This window comes from Marmota flaviventris, chromosome 8 (assembly GCF_047511675.1).
Source record: "Marmota flaviventris isolate mMarFla1 chromosome 8, mMarFla1.hap1, whole genome shotgun sequence".
Classification (NCBI taxonomy): Eukaryota; Metazoa; Chordata; class Mammalia; order Rodentia; family Sciuridae; genus Marmota; species Marmota flaviventris.
The window spans coordinates 70240898-70259784 of record NC_092505.1 but is presented as its reverse complement, the minus strand read 5'-3'; the positions used below and the strand labels follow the sequence as shown (position 1 = coordinate 70259784).

The window sequence follows — 18887 nt, the reverse complement described above, 5'->3', positions numbered from 1 at the left end:
TAAATCAGTATAGTGGAGCTTTTGATTTGGTTAAAACAGATGAAATTTTCTAAATGAAGCAGATATATTCATCAGGATCTTGAAAATGTAATTGAAATTTTTTTTAAAACATGACAGCACCCAGAAACTTAATTGTTGTGTATACCTTTATTCCATGTAAATTTACCTATCTTAAAATATAGCATCTTCTTAGGGTACTTATCTCTTGCCACACTATATTCCACTAGGTCAGTAAGCTTTGAATGAAGATTACTTGGGAATACATAGTTCTCCTGGGATGTCCTTTCAGTGAATCTTGAGGAAATCAGAAGTGTGTATCAGCAAAGGGCTTGCTTGCTTTAAGCTGGTTATCAAATGGAAAACTTAGGTCTGTCTCTTGAATCCTGTGGTAATCTGTTAAGACAACGTATTCTAGAAGTTACATTAGTTACCTTCTTTGCATGTTTCATTATTAAAGTCCAGTGTGAATCATCTCTGTAAGTTACAGATAGTATCAAACAAATAACACCTAAGAAATCAAGAGTTCACCTGTGAAACAACTAAGATGATTTCTCCCAATCCCAGTGTATTGAGCACATGCTTTCTTCTTGAATACCCTTAGGTAAACGAAGCTCAGGAAAAGGGAACTCCTCTGATCATGAAGGGTGTTGGAGTGAAGAAAGCTGGACCTTTAACCAGAGTGGGACTAGTGGGAGCAAGAAGTTCAAGAAGACAAAGCCCAAGGAAGACTCTCTCCTTGGGTAAGTGCTCAGTCCACCTGCACTGCACAGATCCCCGTGTAGTTGGACGAATGAATCAGTTGTCACTTAGACTTAGTAAGCTCCCTAGAAAACAAAAATCAAGTGTATTACACAATTCCTGCTGTTAATACATTCATGTGTGTGATACCCCCATTCACTTTTAGGCACAATAGAACTTATGTAGGTTTTACACTTGAGTCTGAGTGTAAATCAAGGTCCACCATATAAGCAGTGGTGGTATTATAAATCCTTTAATATCATTAGGACCCTTTCTCATATCTGAAACTTTGGATGGATATTGTTAATATATTTACATTTTGCCCATTTTATGTACTCTATTTATAGTACTATATTTATATTCACTTAATATTTCTAAATGTACGCATATATGTGTATAAAATATGATAGCTGGAAAATGTGAGGTAAATAAACTTATGCTTCTGTACCTCTAACCTTGATTAGTTCAAACCATCTTCTGTTGCTCTAAGATCGAAATATTAGATTGAGAAGCTGGGGATGTGGCTCAGTGGTAGAACACTTGCCTAGCTTGCAGGAGGCCTGGTGTTCCATTCCTAGCACACAAAAGTGGAAAAAATTAGGTTGAATATTCTCATGGTACAAAGGACATTCAGGGCATTAACTGTGCATTGAAATGTAGTAGTAAACAAGCAGTGGTATACATCAAGATAAAATCATGAAGAATTGTTTCATACTTAATTTATGCCAAAGTCTTTCAATAACAATCTTATTATAAAGCATTTTGTTAATAATATGTAAGATTCAGTGCTTTGTATTGGTGAGGAAAGTATCTGCATATTTGGTTGTACTGTTTTGAAAATCCTTTGAGATTTCTCATTAGCACAATTTGAAAAGAATACATTGAATGGAAATAATTCTCTGTTTTTTCATAAGTGCTTAAAAGTATGCAAATTTTATGCATTTGGTGTATTTTATTTGTTTTATTCATAATATTTGCATTTCTATTTGTGGAATAATGTAATATTTTTCCTCAGAAATTACAGTGCTTTAAAGTCTGGTTAATTCTAAGACTCTAGGTCATCATAAAGTGGGAGGATGGAAATTATTTCTCATGGTGCTGGCTCCTCAAGATTATTTATATTGAAATAATATATTTATAATTGTATATATTTCATTTCTAATATTCTAAAAATCCAAAGTACTTCAAATTAGTTTTGCTTACATTATGCTTAAGTAATGACATGAATTTCCTCCCATTTGTCATTATCAAATGATACTTTCAATGCAGAATTTCCGAAAAAGTGATCATTGAGCTTTTAGATCACTGTTTTGTATCTTCTAGAATAGCTGCCAGTGCCTTCTGAGTCTAAACAACAAGAGGGAAGCAGGTCTCGTTACAGAAGTGCTAGGTGAAAAAGCCAGCATCAAGGCTCCCCAGTAGAACTGACTCTGATACTTCTATTAGAAACTAATTTGAGAGAAAGAGATGTTCTCCAGTCTGGTGAGAAACCGAATAAGTTTGAAACAGTGTTTAAAAATCTGTCCCCAAAGAAATGAGTATTTTCATCATTTCTGAGAAAGCCACCTGTATATATTTGAGAGTGGTTTTCTGGTGGTTTAAATCAACCCTACAATTTAGTGCTCTTTCCTCCTTAACTACTTTTTCACCTGTCAGGATCCAACTGTTTGGTATTACCTTGTTTGTAACATGCCAGTATAGTGCCTAAGCAATGAGAAATGATGGTTCCTGTCAGTCTCCTTTGAGATTTGTAGGTGAACACTATCTTTTTAATCTCAGATAATGTACTACTTGTTTAGTTAGTTACAGCCAAGAAAAATTCAGTTTAATATTTACAGTTCTAATTTTATAAAGGTCTCCCAGAAAAAAACATAGATGATTATCATTGTTCTCTTTAAAAATGTAAACAGTCCCAAGAAACCATGCAAGTTATGTCCTGCATTTTCACAGTTGTCTTTTGTGGATATTCAGATGTCTGACAAACTCATGACTTAAAGAAAAAAACATTCTGATAATATCTGATTAATAGCAAACTTTCTATCAGCATGAGCTTTTTTTTTTTTCCCTAATTGATGAGAAAAGATGATTTTATTGGTAGGAGTATGTCCTACCCATTACCCTCCTACTGCTCCACTTAGTAATGGCCATTTTCTTTTAACATTTGTGTTGATCATCTGACCTTCTTACCTCTGCTTCACAACTCTCATACCTTCCTCTAAAACTGAGAACAGTTTTAGGTGGGAATATCTCAAGTGCATCTCATAGCTGGAAGCCAAACACATTACCAAAGCTACTCTCTTTCCATACACCTTTCATTTCCCATCTACCAGGCATAGCAGTTCTGTAGCTTTCCCCATCTGTCTCGAGAGTGCCTTAGTTAATAAGTCTCATGAATGATATCCACCAGCCAACCTAGGATCCAACAGATAGGCAGCCCATTGCTCCATGGGGACCTTGGAGACAGTCAAAGCCATTCCAGGGATTCCCCAGCCTTGCCGGTGGACGTTTTAGTCATATGTGCTATAAGTTAAAGCGGTGTTGCCTCTCACCACTTCATTGAAAACTGGCTTTACTTTTCTCATTGTGTTTTTTTCATCTTAATATGATCTCCATATTTTTTTTCTGATATTCAAATTTCATGTGCTTTGTATGTATGTGTGTGTATACATGTCTTAAGCATAAAACTATATATATATAAAACTAATAAGTGTGTCAATACATATGCATATATATGAATCTTTAGAATGAAAAACTGAATAAGGTATGCTTTGTACTGAACTTTATGAGAAATTCTCATGTCAATGGAGAGTATGACAAATTCCCCACTTCAAACATATTCTAACATTTTAAATAATGTTTCTACTTTTCTAAGGTAAGGATGCATCTTGTCATATGAGTTTACAAAGAAAACTTGGTAAATTCAAGCATGTCAGAAAATGTGGATTTTTTTTTCCTTTGCACAAAATTTATTTAAAATGCCTCAATTCCTAGGGACCCTGTTTTCAAATGCAATATCTTAAAACTTTGTCTTGTATCATTTTCTGTTTAAATATTTGGTCATGTGCTGATTGATTCCTCTCCCCAATTTTCATAGCTCAGTAAAGCTGGATGAAGAATTTGAAAAGAAATTCAACAGTCTCCCTCAATATAGTCCTATTACATTTGACCGGAAATGTGTACCAGTCCCAAGAAAAAAGAAGAAGACTGGAAATGGGCCCTCAGAACCGTCTAAAACCAGCAAAGGTTAGCCTTCACCTGTACCTCCCTGCAGTGTAGTCAGACTCTCAACCAGCCCCTTGGCTAAGCTTCTGCAGTTCCCTTTAGATAAGTACAATAATTGTATTTAGAATTAAGGCAGTCGGGAGTCACAATTTCTGCTTGCTTTTCAAGATTATCTTGGTCCCTGCCTCCCTTTTTTCCCTCCCTCATTCTTCTTCACCTCTGTCCTTTGGCATCTTAGTCTGTACATTGCCCTTAAAGGTGTATCCAGCTTTTCCAGATGTGTTTTATACAGTCTTCAACTTTCTGCTCTCCAAAACTCTAATTTGGAATGTAAAACTTTCCAGAAACCGCTGAATCAAACCAATTCTTGTCTTCTTGAGTCTACAACAGGTTGGGCTCTGGACTATAAAATCATTATATTTTCCTAATTAGCAGAAGCTATTCTTCACTGGCAGTATGGACCAAATGAAAATAAAAGTACCTGCAATACTGCAGTGATATATATTTTACTGGTTTTGTTAAATTTATAAAAATGCTTTGTTTAACATATTTATTTTCAAGAATTGGCTTCTCCCTATCTGGCTACTGTATTTTATTATTATTATTATTATTTTTGTGTGTGTGGTGCTGGGAATTTAACCCAGAGCCTGGTACATGTTAAGCAAGTGTTTTATCATGGAGCTACATAACCCAACCCCTCGGCTTCTCCCTGTGTCCGTAAATCTCTTACAATTATCAGCATGACTTGGCAGATCTTAGCATGACCATTCAAAAAAGGATTTTAAAGAATGTGGGGCATTTTCAGTGGTCTCAATACCTGAGACTCCTATTGACATTTGTGGGATGATGCTGAGATGCCAAACATCCTTCTCTGCTCAGGACATTCCAAGCACAAGGGAGATTGTCCTCTATCCAAAATTATAATATTGCTGTCATTGAGAACCTTGTCTTCCACCTTGACTTTAGGTCTGAAGATTGGTGGAGAAAGTATGCCTCCAGTGAGCTGTCCTTTAGGGACAGAAAATAAATGGAAGAATTGGTGTGGCTGAGCTACAGCTGCTTTCAGGATCAAATTCTGAGCAAGATTTGATAGAAGAGTTTTTGTAATTGTCTTGCAGAAGTGGCTGTCTGTTTCCTGCTTTGTGTTAAATCAGATTAATTCCTTCCTTTTGTGGATTTTTTGAGGGGATCTTTAAGATATATGGATGAGGGAAAATTATGATGTCTTCTAAAAATAACTAAACTGTTCTCTCTCAAGACCTAATCATTCTTACGAATTGCCACACAGAGGGTTGCTTTGAGATCTGTATTTCGGGACATCATTGAATGACTGGTGAAAATTCCCCCTTTGGGATTAAAGGAAAGGAGATACACAAAAGTCATTTTTAGGATTAGCTGTTTTTCTCTATGGTTAATAAAAGTAAGACTAGTGAATAAAGTACTGGAAAAAGAAGTATTGTTGCATCAATTGGTTTGCTCATCTGGGAAAATAAAATAGCATTGTATCAAGGTCTTCCAAAATGGATAGGAAAAGAAATAAAGTAGACATTGACAGGTAGTAGCTGAGCACTGAAATGGACTACCAAATGAAATCGCAGTCTTTATGCTCTGGAGAGATTTAGGAATAGGCAAAGTAGTCTGTTAGCCCAAAGATACCAGCTACCTTGAGCTCCCATAATTCTTGGATTTAAGGTTGCTGATAAATACTTGACAAGCCAGTAAAACGGAGCCTAATTGATTGATGTACAGGATGCTTTCCTTATCCCCCTCCTTGTAGTTCAAGACATTCATTTTATTGCTCTGAAGTTGGCCAAATTATCTATCAGGGAAGGTAACATTAGATTTATTTTTGTAAAGCTATAAAGCCCTGAAGTTAGAATCTATTTTCATGAAACCTTCTCTTGGGTCTTAGTTGTCCATTATGTGATTTTCTTCTCTCAGCTGAGATTAATAGTATTTCTTTTGATGTGACATAGCATTTCAGAAAATGCTACTTCATACAGTATCATCTTGTCTCTCTCAGTATGCCTCTCAAGCCACAAAGTCACTGGTTCTTATCCGGTATATAAATAATAACATATAGGAAGTCTTCCAAGACTTTAGATTTTGCTCTGCATTCTGTTTCATGAAGTAAAATGCAATTAAAACAAAGCAGAAATTAAATAATATATTCTTTATTTAACAAACTAAAGAAATAGTATTTGTGACTGATAGTAATTTGGCATTAGCAACACCAATGTACTACACTACAAGTTATTAATGAAATTATCATACCAGCTGTGCCGTAATTGCCTGATCTTTAGGGGATAGATGAGATTGTTTTCTTCAACTCTAGACCCTTTACACCTTTGCATAATGAATCATCCAAATCAAGCACTGTGTATGGAATCATTAGAAGGATTTGTATGCTTAGGAAACTCATTTTCCCCTAAAAATTTGCCATTGGTCCAGTTTTATTTTCTCATATACTGTCATTGAACATTCATTATATTTTTTCATGGTTTATACTTAGTAGATTTTTAGATAACTTTGGCTTATCAAATGTACAGAATTTTTCTGAAATTTAATTTTTAGAAGAAATTATTATTTATGCATTTATGCAGTTGTGTATCTCAGAATCATTATACTTATGTGGGTTTATTCCTCTATCTTCCCATTGGTGGTCTTGTTCATATTTGTTTTTCTCAATAGTTTCTTATCCATTACCATTGTCTTTGCATTGTTTGTGCCCTGTCCCTTATGTCTATATAATAGATCTTGGCAAAAGTAAAAACTTTTGCCAAGAAAGGGATGAAAATAACAAAGTGCCATCTTCCTCCAACTGGGTTTGTGCTGTGTTACGTTGAGAACTAGAATTTCCCTTCACTTCTAAGAACAAAATTATCCAGTAAATTATTATTGACCTAACATACTGCAGTTCAGTTAAAGTAGCCCAGTTTGACATTGTTTTCAATCTGACATCGTTCTCTTGTAATTATTTGTTTTAAAATGAAAATTTTAAATGATGACCCTAAGTTTAATTGTAACTTCATAAGAGATTTGTTTGACACGTTACTTTATGTATATTCCTGATGCATGAAGCCTTGTTTCCAAAAGCATCAGAAGTCAAAGTTCTGTGCAAAATTGTAATTTTCAACAAAGTAGGGTCTTGGAGGAAAAAGGAAATTGAGGTCCATTTAGGGTGTTTGATAATGCCCCATCTTGACCTTTGACTTAACTTTTCCTCTTTTATTCCTTCTATTCTTATGTAGTTCATTGACCTTTAACAAATATACTATGGTTTCTTTTTATTTTTTTTTCAGTCACACTTGTTTTTTAAAAAAAAAAAAAAAATTTGTTTTAGTTGTAGTCGGAAATAATAGCTTTATTTTGTTTTTATTTGGTGCTGAGGATCAAACCCAGGGCCTCACACAAACTAGGTGAGCACTCTACCGCTGAGCCACAACTCAAGCCCCTTCAATCACACTTATTTTAAGATTGAATTTTTTTTTTTTTTAATCACAGTGGTAATAAAAGAAGCAGTTTCACAAATCAAAAGTTGAAAACAGAATGTTCCCTGTTTGGGATTGAGTCAATGAGGGGATGCTTTTCGTCTGAGAGAACTAAGATTGGCTAATAGTTCAGCCAGCCTTTCCAACTAGGAAGTTATAGCTGTTCGGTTAGGAACAGTTCTTCATTTTGTTCTAGAATTGTTTTGAGAATCTTCATTGCCATCACACTTTTTCAGAAACATGGTGACAACACATTTGTAATATGTTTACTCTTGTAATCTTGAGATACTTAACAAAGCGTGCACATCCAGCCCAAGAAGGTAGCTTTTCTGCCTTAATGAATTTTAACTTCATTGTGGCTTATACACTTCTGAGAACTTATGCACGTCAACAGATCCACATGCTTAGCAGCTGGATGCACTTTAATATAAATGATTTCAAAGGAATTTATTATTTCATTAGTTTCTCATTATGTGTTCAAGATAGAAATGGCACCCTGATCTTCGACAAAACCCTTGCTCTTTTTGTAGGTTGAAAACATGAAACTATAAAATCTGGGGGAAAGCTACCACCATTAGAATTATGCCTGACATTTGTTTATGACAACAGTTCTAAAAAGCGGGTTCACTTAATTTACCTTTCCTGCTGACCTTAAAAAATTACCATACCAGGTTAACAATGGAAAGGCTTCTATGTCACTATACAGTCTTACCCCCCCCCAAAATGTCCATTTTCAGCAAGCTTTGAACAATATGTCTTGGAAAGGTTATTATTGACATGTCTATGGCACCCTGTCACCCCCTTGGCTTGTTTTAGGCCCTATTTTCTACCCAGCTATTATGTTGGAGGGCAAAGGAGAATATAGGCCATCCTGCCCAGGCACTCAGAGACAGACCTAAGCCAGTTTGCATACCAGCAGTGAGTGATTTTATCACGAGGACACTGAAGTTGATCTAAATATTCTCTCAAGCACTTTGGTAGGGAAAGAGATGGAGTGGAAGCTTGCAATTCTTTGTTTTCTGAATGATTCTTTCAAAAACTCTTTTCTCTCCTTTTCACTTTCACCTTTCCCTGTCCTCCATGGACACTTCTGTGTTAATCTAAATTTATATTACATTTTAAAAGATGGTAGTAAATTTCCTTGTATTTGCTATTTGTTATGAATTTTTTACTTAATTTTCTTTAGACAACATTTCAAACATACATACCATGCTGGTGAGCAGAAATTAAATTGTTCACTTCTTGACTTCAAAATTGCTGCTTTTCAGTAAATATCATTAGATATTATATATTACTTTCTTTTCAAGTTTGTCACTTTCTTTGAAGAAATTGTCATTTGCTTTAGAGTATTTTATAGCTATGTTTGTGTGGGTGGCTTGGAGCAGGAATTTTAAAATGTAAGTCTCTATAAGCTCATTTATGTACAAAAAGCACTCTGGATAGTCTCCCCCCCGCCCCCCGCCTTGGTAATATTGCTAAGTTCTTTTTTAGCTTTGTCCTTAACTTGTGCACTTTTTAGATTTCTCTAAGTATAGCTGGATCTGAAAAGATATCCCCTTTCTTCTTTCCTAACCCTGTCTATACATCAGTTTGCTTCTGTGAACCACTTTTTCTGATCTCATCCTCGCTGTGTACCAATATATTATCATTATTAATTATTTTCCTCCAGGTAAATCTACTAGGGTCTTTGTGATCCTGAGGAGTTTCAGAACTGTCTTTCTGCTTTTGTTTTCTGTGTTTGCCAACATATCAGTCAGGTGCACCAGCCTGCAGTTTCCTGGGTTTTATGAAATATAGGAGGCAATGATTGCAAACAGATTATATAGAACATCTATAATATAGCGTGTATATGTGACATTTTTTTCATACTACCTTCAATTTATTTTCTTTTATTGCTCACTTTTTCTCAAAGAAGCAAACGAGTGCCTTTTCTATTTCCATTTCAAACCAGCAACAGACAATTCAGAAGTGTTTCTATGGGTTATTTAGAGGGATGTCTTGGTGTGTTCATCAAAAAAACACTTACACAGATTTATGGTGTCAGTAATAACAGCAACAGATGTCATTTCTTGCACACTTTGCGCCAAGCATTGCTCTCAGAACTTTATTTACTTCTTGTGAAACAAATATTTACTGAGAACCTGTCATGCACTAAGCACTATTTTAGGCACTTAGGTTATATCTGTGAATGAAAGCAAAGAACACTGCTGCTGTGGAGGTTAAATTTTATTGGGGTTTTCAGACCATAAATGAGCCCAAAGTAAGCAAAGTTATTATGAGTGTAGAGGTGAGAAGTGGTTTGGAAAAAAGAATAGGTTGACAAAGCAGCTAGGCCAAAGACCAACAAGGGAAGAAAAGACTTGAGCAGACTATAAACTATCCAGAACTAACAGACACATATGAAACACTATCCAACAATAGCAGAGTGAACATATTTCTCAAGTAAACATGGAATAATTTCAAGAATATGCTTTGCAAACTGATATATTTAAAAGGATTAAAATAATACAACACATATTGTTGGACCACAGTGGAATAAATTTAAAAATCAATAGTAAGAGAAAACTTGGGAAACTCATAAATGCATCAAAGCTAAACAACACACTCCTAGATTACCAGTATGTCAAAGAAGAATTCAAAAGGTAAATCATAAGGAACTTTGAGGTGAGTAGAAATGAAAAACACATATCAAAACTTGAGGGGATGTAGCTACAGTAATGTTTAGAGAGCTCTAAATGCCTAAGCTAAGAAAGAAGATGTCAGATCAATAATCTACCCTGCCTTTCACATAAAGACATTGGAAAAACAAGAACAAACTTAAACTCAAAGAAAGCAGAATGAAGGGACTAGGGTTGTGGCTCAGGGGTAGAGGTCTTGCCTAGCACGTGTGAGGCACTGGGTTTGATCCTCAGCACCACATAAAAATAAATAAAGTTATTGTGTTCGTCTACAACTAAAAATATTTTTTTAAACAAAAAAGCAAAAGGAAGGGAATAATAAAGATTAGAGAGGAAATTAACAAAGTTAAATGGAATAAATAAAGAATAGAAAAATAGAAGATCAATGACCAAAAATTAGTTTTTTGTAAAAAAAGAAAACAAAGTTAAGAAGCATTTAGCTCAATTGTAACCAGCAAAAAAGGAGAATATTCAAATTAGAAATGGAATAGAGGACATTACTATCAGTTTTACAGAAAGGAGAAGCATTAGAAGACTATGAACAATTTTATATCAGTCAATTAGATAACCTAGATAAAACAAACAATTCCAAGAAAGACACAAACTACTGAAACCAACTTAAGATACAGACAATCTGAACAGACCTATAACTATTAAAGAGATTGAATTAGCTTAAGGGGTTTGAAATATGCCTCAAGAGTACCCAAAAAAAAAAAAAAAAAGTCCAGGTTCAGATGGCTTTACCACCAGATTGTACCAAACTTCTAAAGAAAGAATTAGTACCAGATCTTCACAAATGAATCCAAAAAAAAAAGAAGAGTGAACACTCCCCAGTTTACTTTGGGACTCATTCCAATGTCAAATTAGACAAAGAAATGAAAACTACAGGCCAATATCCTGGGTAATAAGGAGCACAAAAATTCCTTAACTAAATGCTAAGAAATCAAACTAGCAAAATATCAAAAGAATTACACACTGTGGTTATGTGAGATTTTATCCAAGGACTGTAAGGTTGGTTTAACAAAACAAAATCAGATCATGTAACATTATTATATCAACAGACTGAAAGCCAAAATTACATGATCATCTCAACAGAGAAAAATTTAGTACTTTTTCATAATAAAGACTGCAAACTTGGAACAGAAAGGATTTCCCTCACCCTGATAGGGCATCTACAAACAACACATAGATAATATTATACTTTTTTTTGAGAGAGAGAGAGAAAGAGAGAATTTTAATATTTATTTTTTAGTTTTCAGTGGACACAACATCTTTGTTTGTATGTGGTGCTGAGGATGGAACCCGGGCCGCACGCATGCCAGGCGAGCACACTACCGCTTGAGCCACATCCCCAGCCCAGATAACATTATACTTAATGGTAAAAAATCAGACACTTTCCTTGTTCCTGACATTCAGAAACAGGACAAGTATGTCCACTCTCACCACTTCTATCAACATGGTACTGTGTTCTAAGCAGTAGTTAGATAAGAAGAAACAAAAACCATCAAGACTGAAAAGAAAGAAATAAAACTTACTGACATGAACTTGAATATAGAAAATCCTAAGAAATCCACTAAAATACCCAAATGAGTTTAGTAGGGTTACAGGATACAAAATTATATTTTCATATACTTCCAATGAACAACCCAAAAATGAAATAAGAAAAACAACTCCATTTACAATAGCACCAAAAACAATAAAGTACTTAGGAATAAATTTAACAAAAGAAGTGCAATATAATGAAAACTATAAAACATTGTAGAAAGAAAGATAATATAAATGGGAAAATATCCCATGTTCATAGATTGTAGGACTTAATGTTAGATAGAAACATTCCCCCAAACTAATCTGCACAGTGAGAAAGGTATCATTTCCACAACCTTAGAATGACCATACTCAAAAAGACAGATAATAGTAAATGTGGAAAAATTGAAACCCTTATTTATATACTGCAAGTGGAAATATAAAATGATGCAGCTGCTTCTTGGCAGTTCTTTAAAAGGTTAAACATTGACCCTGTAATTCTACTTCTAGGTGTATGCCCAAGAGAAACAAACACATACATCTACACAAAAACTTGTACATGAATGTTTATAACAGCAATATTCACAAAAATAAACAATTGATATAAATATCCATCACCTGCTACATGGATAAACAAGATGTATTATATCCATACAATGAAATACTATTCTTCTTATACTGACCACATATAGCATGGATAAGCCCATAAAACATTCTGCTAAATCCTAAAGCCAATCAAAAAGGACTTTATTGTGTGGTTCAGTTTATATGAAGTTTCTATAACAGAGAATATTAGTGATTGCTTAGGGAAAGGGGAATTGCAAGTACAGGAGAAGTGATAACTAAAAGATGTGTGGTTTATTTTTGAGGTGATGAAATATTCTAAAATTTGGGGATGTTTGCAAGTATCTCTGAATATCAAAAACATTGAATTATATACATTAAGTGAGTGAACTGTTTTATATGAGAAGTATATTTCAGTAGAACTTTTTTGTTTTTAATCAGCTTAATGATAATTTTGTGAAGGAAAGGCAGATCACAAGGGATGGGAATGGGGTGGGGTTGCAGTTTTGCAATGGGTGGTCTGGAGATGCTTGAGCAAAACCTTGAAGGTGGTGAAGAAGTTGGAAGAACATTTTCTAGGCAGAGCTGACAGCCAACATAAAGATCCTGCTAGCAGGAGAGAGACTTTGTATGTGCAGGGAGTAGCCAAGGAGGCCACTGTGCTAGAGAGAAGTGAAGCAGGATGTGAGCTTACAGATACAATGGAAATTTGTAAGGTGGTTGGCTTTTCAAATACACAGCAACATGCTGGGGTGATGCATCTGTGAGCTGGTATTTAAAGCCCTGAGACCAGAAGTAATCACCAAAGGAAGGAGAATCAATAGGGAAGAGGACAAGGACCACTCTAGAGTCCAGGGCTTTCCAAACTTAAGACATCTGGGGAAAGGAAGATGCAGAAGAGACAAAGAGGGAAAGAATGAGGGAAGAGAGAAAGCAAAACAGCTGTGTCCTGGAATCCAGGTGAAGGAAGCACTGAAGGCAGAAGGTGGACCTGGAGGGAATAGCTAGATTGGAAGATGCATGAGCACCATGAGCCTCAGCTGTTGGCCTTCATGCAGCAGGTTTTCATGAGTGGCTGGGTGAAAGCCTGGTTATAGTGAGTTTAAGACAAAACAGAAGGAGAGAACTTAGAGACAGCAAAGGCAGTCCTCTGAGGGGAATTTCACTGCAGGTGGAAACCTGCAGTGGACATGAGGGAAGTTTGGGAGAACTTTTTTTTTTTTTTAATTTGGGACAAATAACATATGTTTGTATACTGATGGAATGACCCACTAGAGAGGGAGGGTAGAAGTGACTAGGCAGGCACATAGTTAGTTCACCTCCTGCCAGAAGGAAAGCACATCACAGAGGCTGGTAGGTGGGGAGATGCAGCAGGAGCTGCTTGTGACACTGCTCACTTTATCCTCACACCAACCATGTGAGTTAGGCACTGCGGTTGATTTCCATGTACAGATGAGGAAATAGGAGTTACGTAAATTTATGCATACAGGAGTATCCTCAAAGTATAGAAAGTGCCTACTTTGGGGAGATCATTGCTGTCGTTGGTATTTCTAATTAATTGGAAAGCCTCGATTCCGTTTTCATTTGAGACAACTAAGATGGATTCTGAGATTTCTCCCCTTCCATTCCAGGAAAAAAAAAAAAAAAAAGTTTTGTTTTGTTGGTTTTCCAAATATCTTTCTGTTTTTAAATCACTTTTTTCTTCCTAGAGTAGCCTCCAAAAAGACCAGAAAGCTACCTAATGCTCTCAGGTCAGCTGTCATCCTGAAGGTGCTGTCCTTGTGAAAGTCAGTTCTCTTAGGCGATGAAATCCACATGCCATCCTTTCCTTCATGGCATTGGCATCTAAATTGGAACCTTTGCTCTGTAATAGACCATCACCATGCTTCTGGTACTGGTTGCAATCCGTTTCCACCCACTTAATCTGCAGTTTCTGCCTAGAAAGTTCCAGCCCTAATGGAGGCTTCTGCCCAATACTTTCCAAGGAAAATCTCACTGGGTTTTACACAAGCCTAAAGAAAAGGGCAGAGTCCCAAGATGAGTGGAGATGCAAGATGATGTTTCTTGCAACTGGATTTACTCTTTCCACAGGAGGGAGGAGGGTGTAATTGTTTTAAAACACACAATATTGTTTTGTAAAGCATTGCAAATTTAAAATATATTCATATTGATATTGTCTGTAGGTCCTTTCCAGTCTCAGAAAAAGAACTTATTCCACAAAATTGTCAGCAAATATAAGCACAAAAAGGAGAAGCCTAATGTTCCAGAAAAAGGTATTGGTGCCTTCCATCCTCCATTAAGGTTTCTTGATCGCCTCCATTGCCAGCTCATCTTGAGTAAAGCTTCCGCGTGCACCTCCTTTACCTTTTTCTCCCCTGTGCTTGCTTCAGTGTCATCAGCTCCTGACTGGGCATTTTTTTTTCTTTCTAGACTCTGCAGCTAATTATAAACTTCCATCCCTTGGATTCCTACTCAAATCCATATTTGTCTTTTTGTACAGAGTTCCATATGAATTTTAAAATTGATTCTTCTCATCTACATTTGGTACCTTTTGTAATTTAGTCTTTTTGACCTCGTGTCTATTTATTTCTTTGGCTCTTCCCCGCCCCCCATGTCTGGCAGCCCTTCACACCATAACCACATTTTTCTGCTTCCTGAAATCTTCATATTCATGTCAAAGTCCCACTGTTGGGGATTGCCATGGACATTTTTCTCCACTCCTAAGTTCTAACTTGCCTCTTTTCCTCCTCTGTGTACTTCAATGTTGGCTGAACTCTTCTCCCAACTCCTACAGTCACATAACTGTTATTTCCAGAGGGCCCTAGAGACTTAATGTACCCCACCCCTCCTCTCCTCTGAACATCTATCTCATTGTTATGATCTTGATGGGCCCTTGAACCTCTTCAGGACTCATCTCAAGATCTCTTTCTTGGAGTTCAGGACTCCTTCTTCACATAAAAGATAAATCTTCCCATCTGGCTCAGTATAGCCACAAGTCGGGCTTCAGTGTCTGCCTGCATGTCAGTGTCAAACCATAAACCGACTCATTTGATGCACACTCGCATCCTACTTGCATGGCCAGATGTGAAGCACTCTGTGCTTCCTGAGTGAGGCTCTCACTAGCAGCTGTCTTCTGTGTAGGCGAATGCGCCTGTGTGTGCCTGTGTGTAACATCCTCTTACTAAATGTGGGCTTTCACCTCTACTCAGCCTCTTTTTTGTTTGTTTGTTTTGTGTATTTATGTATATATTCTTTTCATTTGCTTCCAGTGAAGAAACTTTATTTTTCAGGTAAAATTGTCATACCCTTTACTGATCTTCAAATTTTCTGTATTAAAGTCAAAGAAATTACCCAACAGTGTATTTCACAAAAGACAAATTTTGTTTATCCATTTCCTGTGTAGCCTCCAGCCATAGCTTCATTAGTTTAGTTGGCAAATACAATTTGAGAACAAAATAATTGAAATAAAATTCCATTTTATTTTTATGATGTTTCATATTTAAGTTACTTTGTACATAACCTTATTTTTATAGTATTTATATCCATATTAGGAATACAGTTTCACATTGTTTTTCTATCATTGTTTTTAGGAAGTGGGGATAAATGGTCAAACAAGCAACTCTACTTGGATGCCATTCACCCTACAGAAGGTAAAAGAATGAACACAGTGTTTAATTTCAGATAGTCTAAGTTGAAAATTGAATAATTTTTTATAGACTTAAAAAAGTCATCATTTATATAGGTTCAACCAATAGCATTAGAATTTGTGTTAATAATTACATTTTGAGGTCTCCTGCAAAGAGTCAGACAGAATATATTGTGGTGTTTAATTTATGAAAGGAGAATTTGACACCTTTGAATGACATTAACCAGAGATTTGAGTTTTGTTTATGACATTAATGACTCACTCTGGTGAGTGTTAATTTATGTGAGTTAAGGAGCCATCCTGCCCTTCTTCCATTGATTCCCCTTTTCTCATCATAGGTAATTTTAAAGACCTGAATACTTTTGTGTAGTGTTTACTTCATTTGAAAACTAGAAGGAATCTTAGCAATCATCCAGTTTGGACCTCTTTGATTTACTTATGTCCAGAAAAGGAACCTGTCTACAAAATATAGTTTTTCCTTTACTGAAAAGGAGAAAAAAATCAATATGTACATTTGACCCTAGTCACTTTTCAGAAATACTCATATTTTTAAGGTATTTGTAAAAGATATTCATGTTTAGCAAGGTATGGTGGCACATGCCTGTAATCCCTGGGACTTGGGATGCTGAAGCAGGATTCTGAGTTCAAGGTCATCCTTAGCAACCTAGTGAGAGCTTGTCTTAAAATATTTTTTTTTTAAGAAAGGAGGGTATAACTCAGTGGAAGTTAAATTCCCAGTTACCAACCCCCCAGTGCCAGTTCTAGTTTGAGTTACATTTATCAAAAACTTTTTTGGTTTAATGGACATAATTCATACATGCCACGTCTGCTTTTGCATCATTTTACTTTTACAGAAAATGACATCAATATGAATGTTTTCTGACCCATTATTTCACATTCACAACCTCTGTGAAGTATTATTTCTGCCTAAGTGCAGGCAGAACAAAATATGAATTGTGCTGTTCCCAGCCTTCAGTCCTAACATCCCCAAATTGAATTATTAGCTCTTTTGTATTATAAAAATATATTACACACATTTTTTATAAATATAAGACACTGGTAGGTCATCAGAGAAAGCTAAAGGCATTTAAGACCACATTACTCTTCCCTTCAAATGATACCATTTTAAATACTTCCTTTTTTGTTTTGTTTTGCTTAGCTTTTTTTATACATTAAAAATGCTGCTGAGTTGCCACAACTAGTGCAGTATGGCAGAAAGAACACTTAACATAGGGAATTAGGTAGGTTATCAGATCTGCCACTAATCAGCATTTTTCAGTAGGACAGATTGTTTAGGATTTACTGTCCACATTTGTCCTATGTACATATGTGGTTCTCATGTGTTGAGGGATTGGGTGAATGATAGGATGTAGTAATTCAGAAATCACAAATTTCATTTTCCCCTTAACATTTGATGATTTTGTTACTTTGGTATCTTTTGTGGATAATGTGATGCTAGAAGCACCATATTCTGCAGCCCTAATTTTCTGCCTTTCAGAGATAGAAAAGTAAATCAATTTTGAATCTTACAGGTAGTCCTCAGAGGTTAGTAGAAATAGAATTATTATTGGTGATATTTAATTATAGATATTATTAATGTATATGGAACACAGCTTTGAAGAGGATGCACTGAAAAATGCATGCTGTTTATTTATTGTAGAGTACAAGTTCATTTCAAATGGCCAGGAAAAAAGGGAATCAATTTGAGCATCAGAAAATTACTAGTAATTTAAAGTGACCTTTCTTGGTTATTTATTTTCATACCACTCCCAGCCTTTACTGGTTCAGGTGGTGACTATGTGCTTTTGAATTATCTAAGCCCTTTACTTCATCCTCTCTCTCACCTATGGCCAGATCTCTGCTTATTACAGCTTTGCTTTGGAAGGCGTAAATACTTAGGGACAGAAAATGAAGCCATAATCCAGGATAATTTTAACATATATAAGCCATTTGGCACAAAAGTTAGGAGTTGTTTGTAGCTAGTGTCTATAATAAAAGCCTTGATTCACCTGAGGCTGTCCAGCTATTCAGCTGTCCCTGACTTCTGTTAAAGTGGATGACTTGAAGTTCACTTGTACTTTTTTTACAACATCCTGTGTAGAATTGCTTTTGCAACACTGTTCTTTCCCAAAATATCTGAAATCTTTAGATCCTTAGTTGTACATCTGAGGGTTAAATGCTAAACTTATAATTTATTGTGTTTTTCCTCCTATGCTTTTAAAACTAAAAAATGGCTAAATCACTTCTCAAAACTTTTATATGACAACTAAATATATTGCCTATAACCTAGAATTAAAGGTACAATTTTCTCATAAAGAAGACCTACCTTGCTGCCATATTTGTTTCTGTGAGAACACGCTGTTACATGTCCATGATGTTTCTAATTGCAATAATAATATAATTAATACATCTTCATAGTTTACAAAGGACTTTCACGTATGTTTTTAAAATTTCATCTTCATAGCAGCCCCATTGAATTAAGGAAGGTTTTATTAATCCTAAACACATGGCAGGGAATTGAAGCATGACCAATACAAGCAAAAGGGAAGAAACTTGGATTCATGCCATTGAAGCCCCTTTGACTACTACAGTTTCAATTGTTCAGACATATCTATGGACTTTTTAGTCCTTGTTTGGTTCAGATGTAAATATAAAAGGTATATTATCCCTCCTCCCCCCCCAAAAAACACCCAGAAACCTCAGACTTGGAATCTCCATCAGATTAGTTTATTTTCAGTATGTAAATGTAATCACAGGCAGGAGAGAGACTCTGGTTTATAGTTAGATTTTCAAACACAATCCTCAGTTTCCATTCTAACTTGATCTCCTTTCTCAGCTTTGAAATAGTTGCTATATAACTTAAGCAAAGTCTCCCAGAACCTTAAATAAGTCTCATTCATTTGATTCTTCTTCCTTTGTTCTATTCAGAATCTGATTGCTGTATTAGTGCATGGGAGACCAACCAAAGGCAATGAGATTTCAGATCTGGCTATAATAATTCAAATTGAATCCTCCAGTTGCAAA

The 18887-nt window shown here is 35.6% G+C and overlaps 1 protein-coding gene across 8 annotated transcripts in view; it reads left to right on the top strand.

Moving 5' to 3' along the window:
- Bbx (BBX high mobility group box domain containing) overlaps positions 1 to 18887 on the top strand; it is a 263082-nt gene that overhangs the window by 228972 nt on the left and 15223 nt on the right. For 5 of the 8 annotated variants that reach the window (XM_071615381.1, XM_027943176.2, XM_071615380.1 and 2 more), the window contains 4 exons: positions 602 to 740; positions 3833 to 3981; positions 14401 to 14490; positions 15808 to 15867. In XM_071615381.1, coding sequence (XP_071471482.1) covers positions 602 to 740; positions 3833 to 3981; positions 14401 to 14490; positions 15808 to 15867 — 438 coding nt within the window. The remainder of the gene's footprint in view (positions 1 to 601; positions 741 to 3832; positions 3982 to 14400; positions 14491 to 15807; positions 15868 to 18887) is intronic. The other 3 variants (XM_071615383.1, XM_071615382.1, XM_071615384.1) reach the window with 3 other exon arrangements.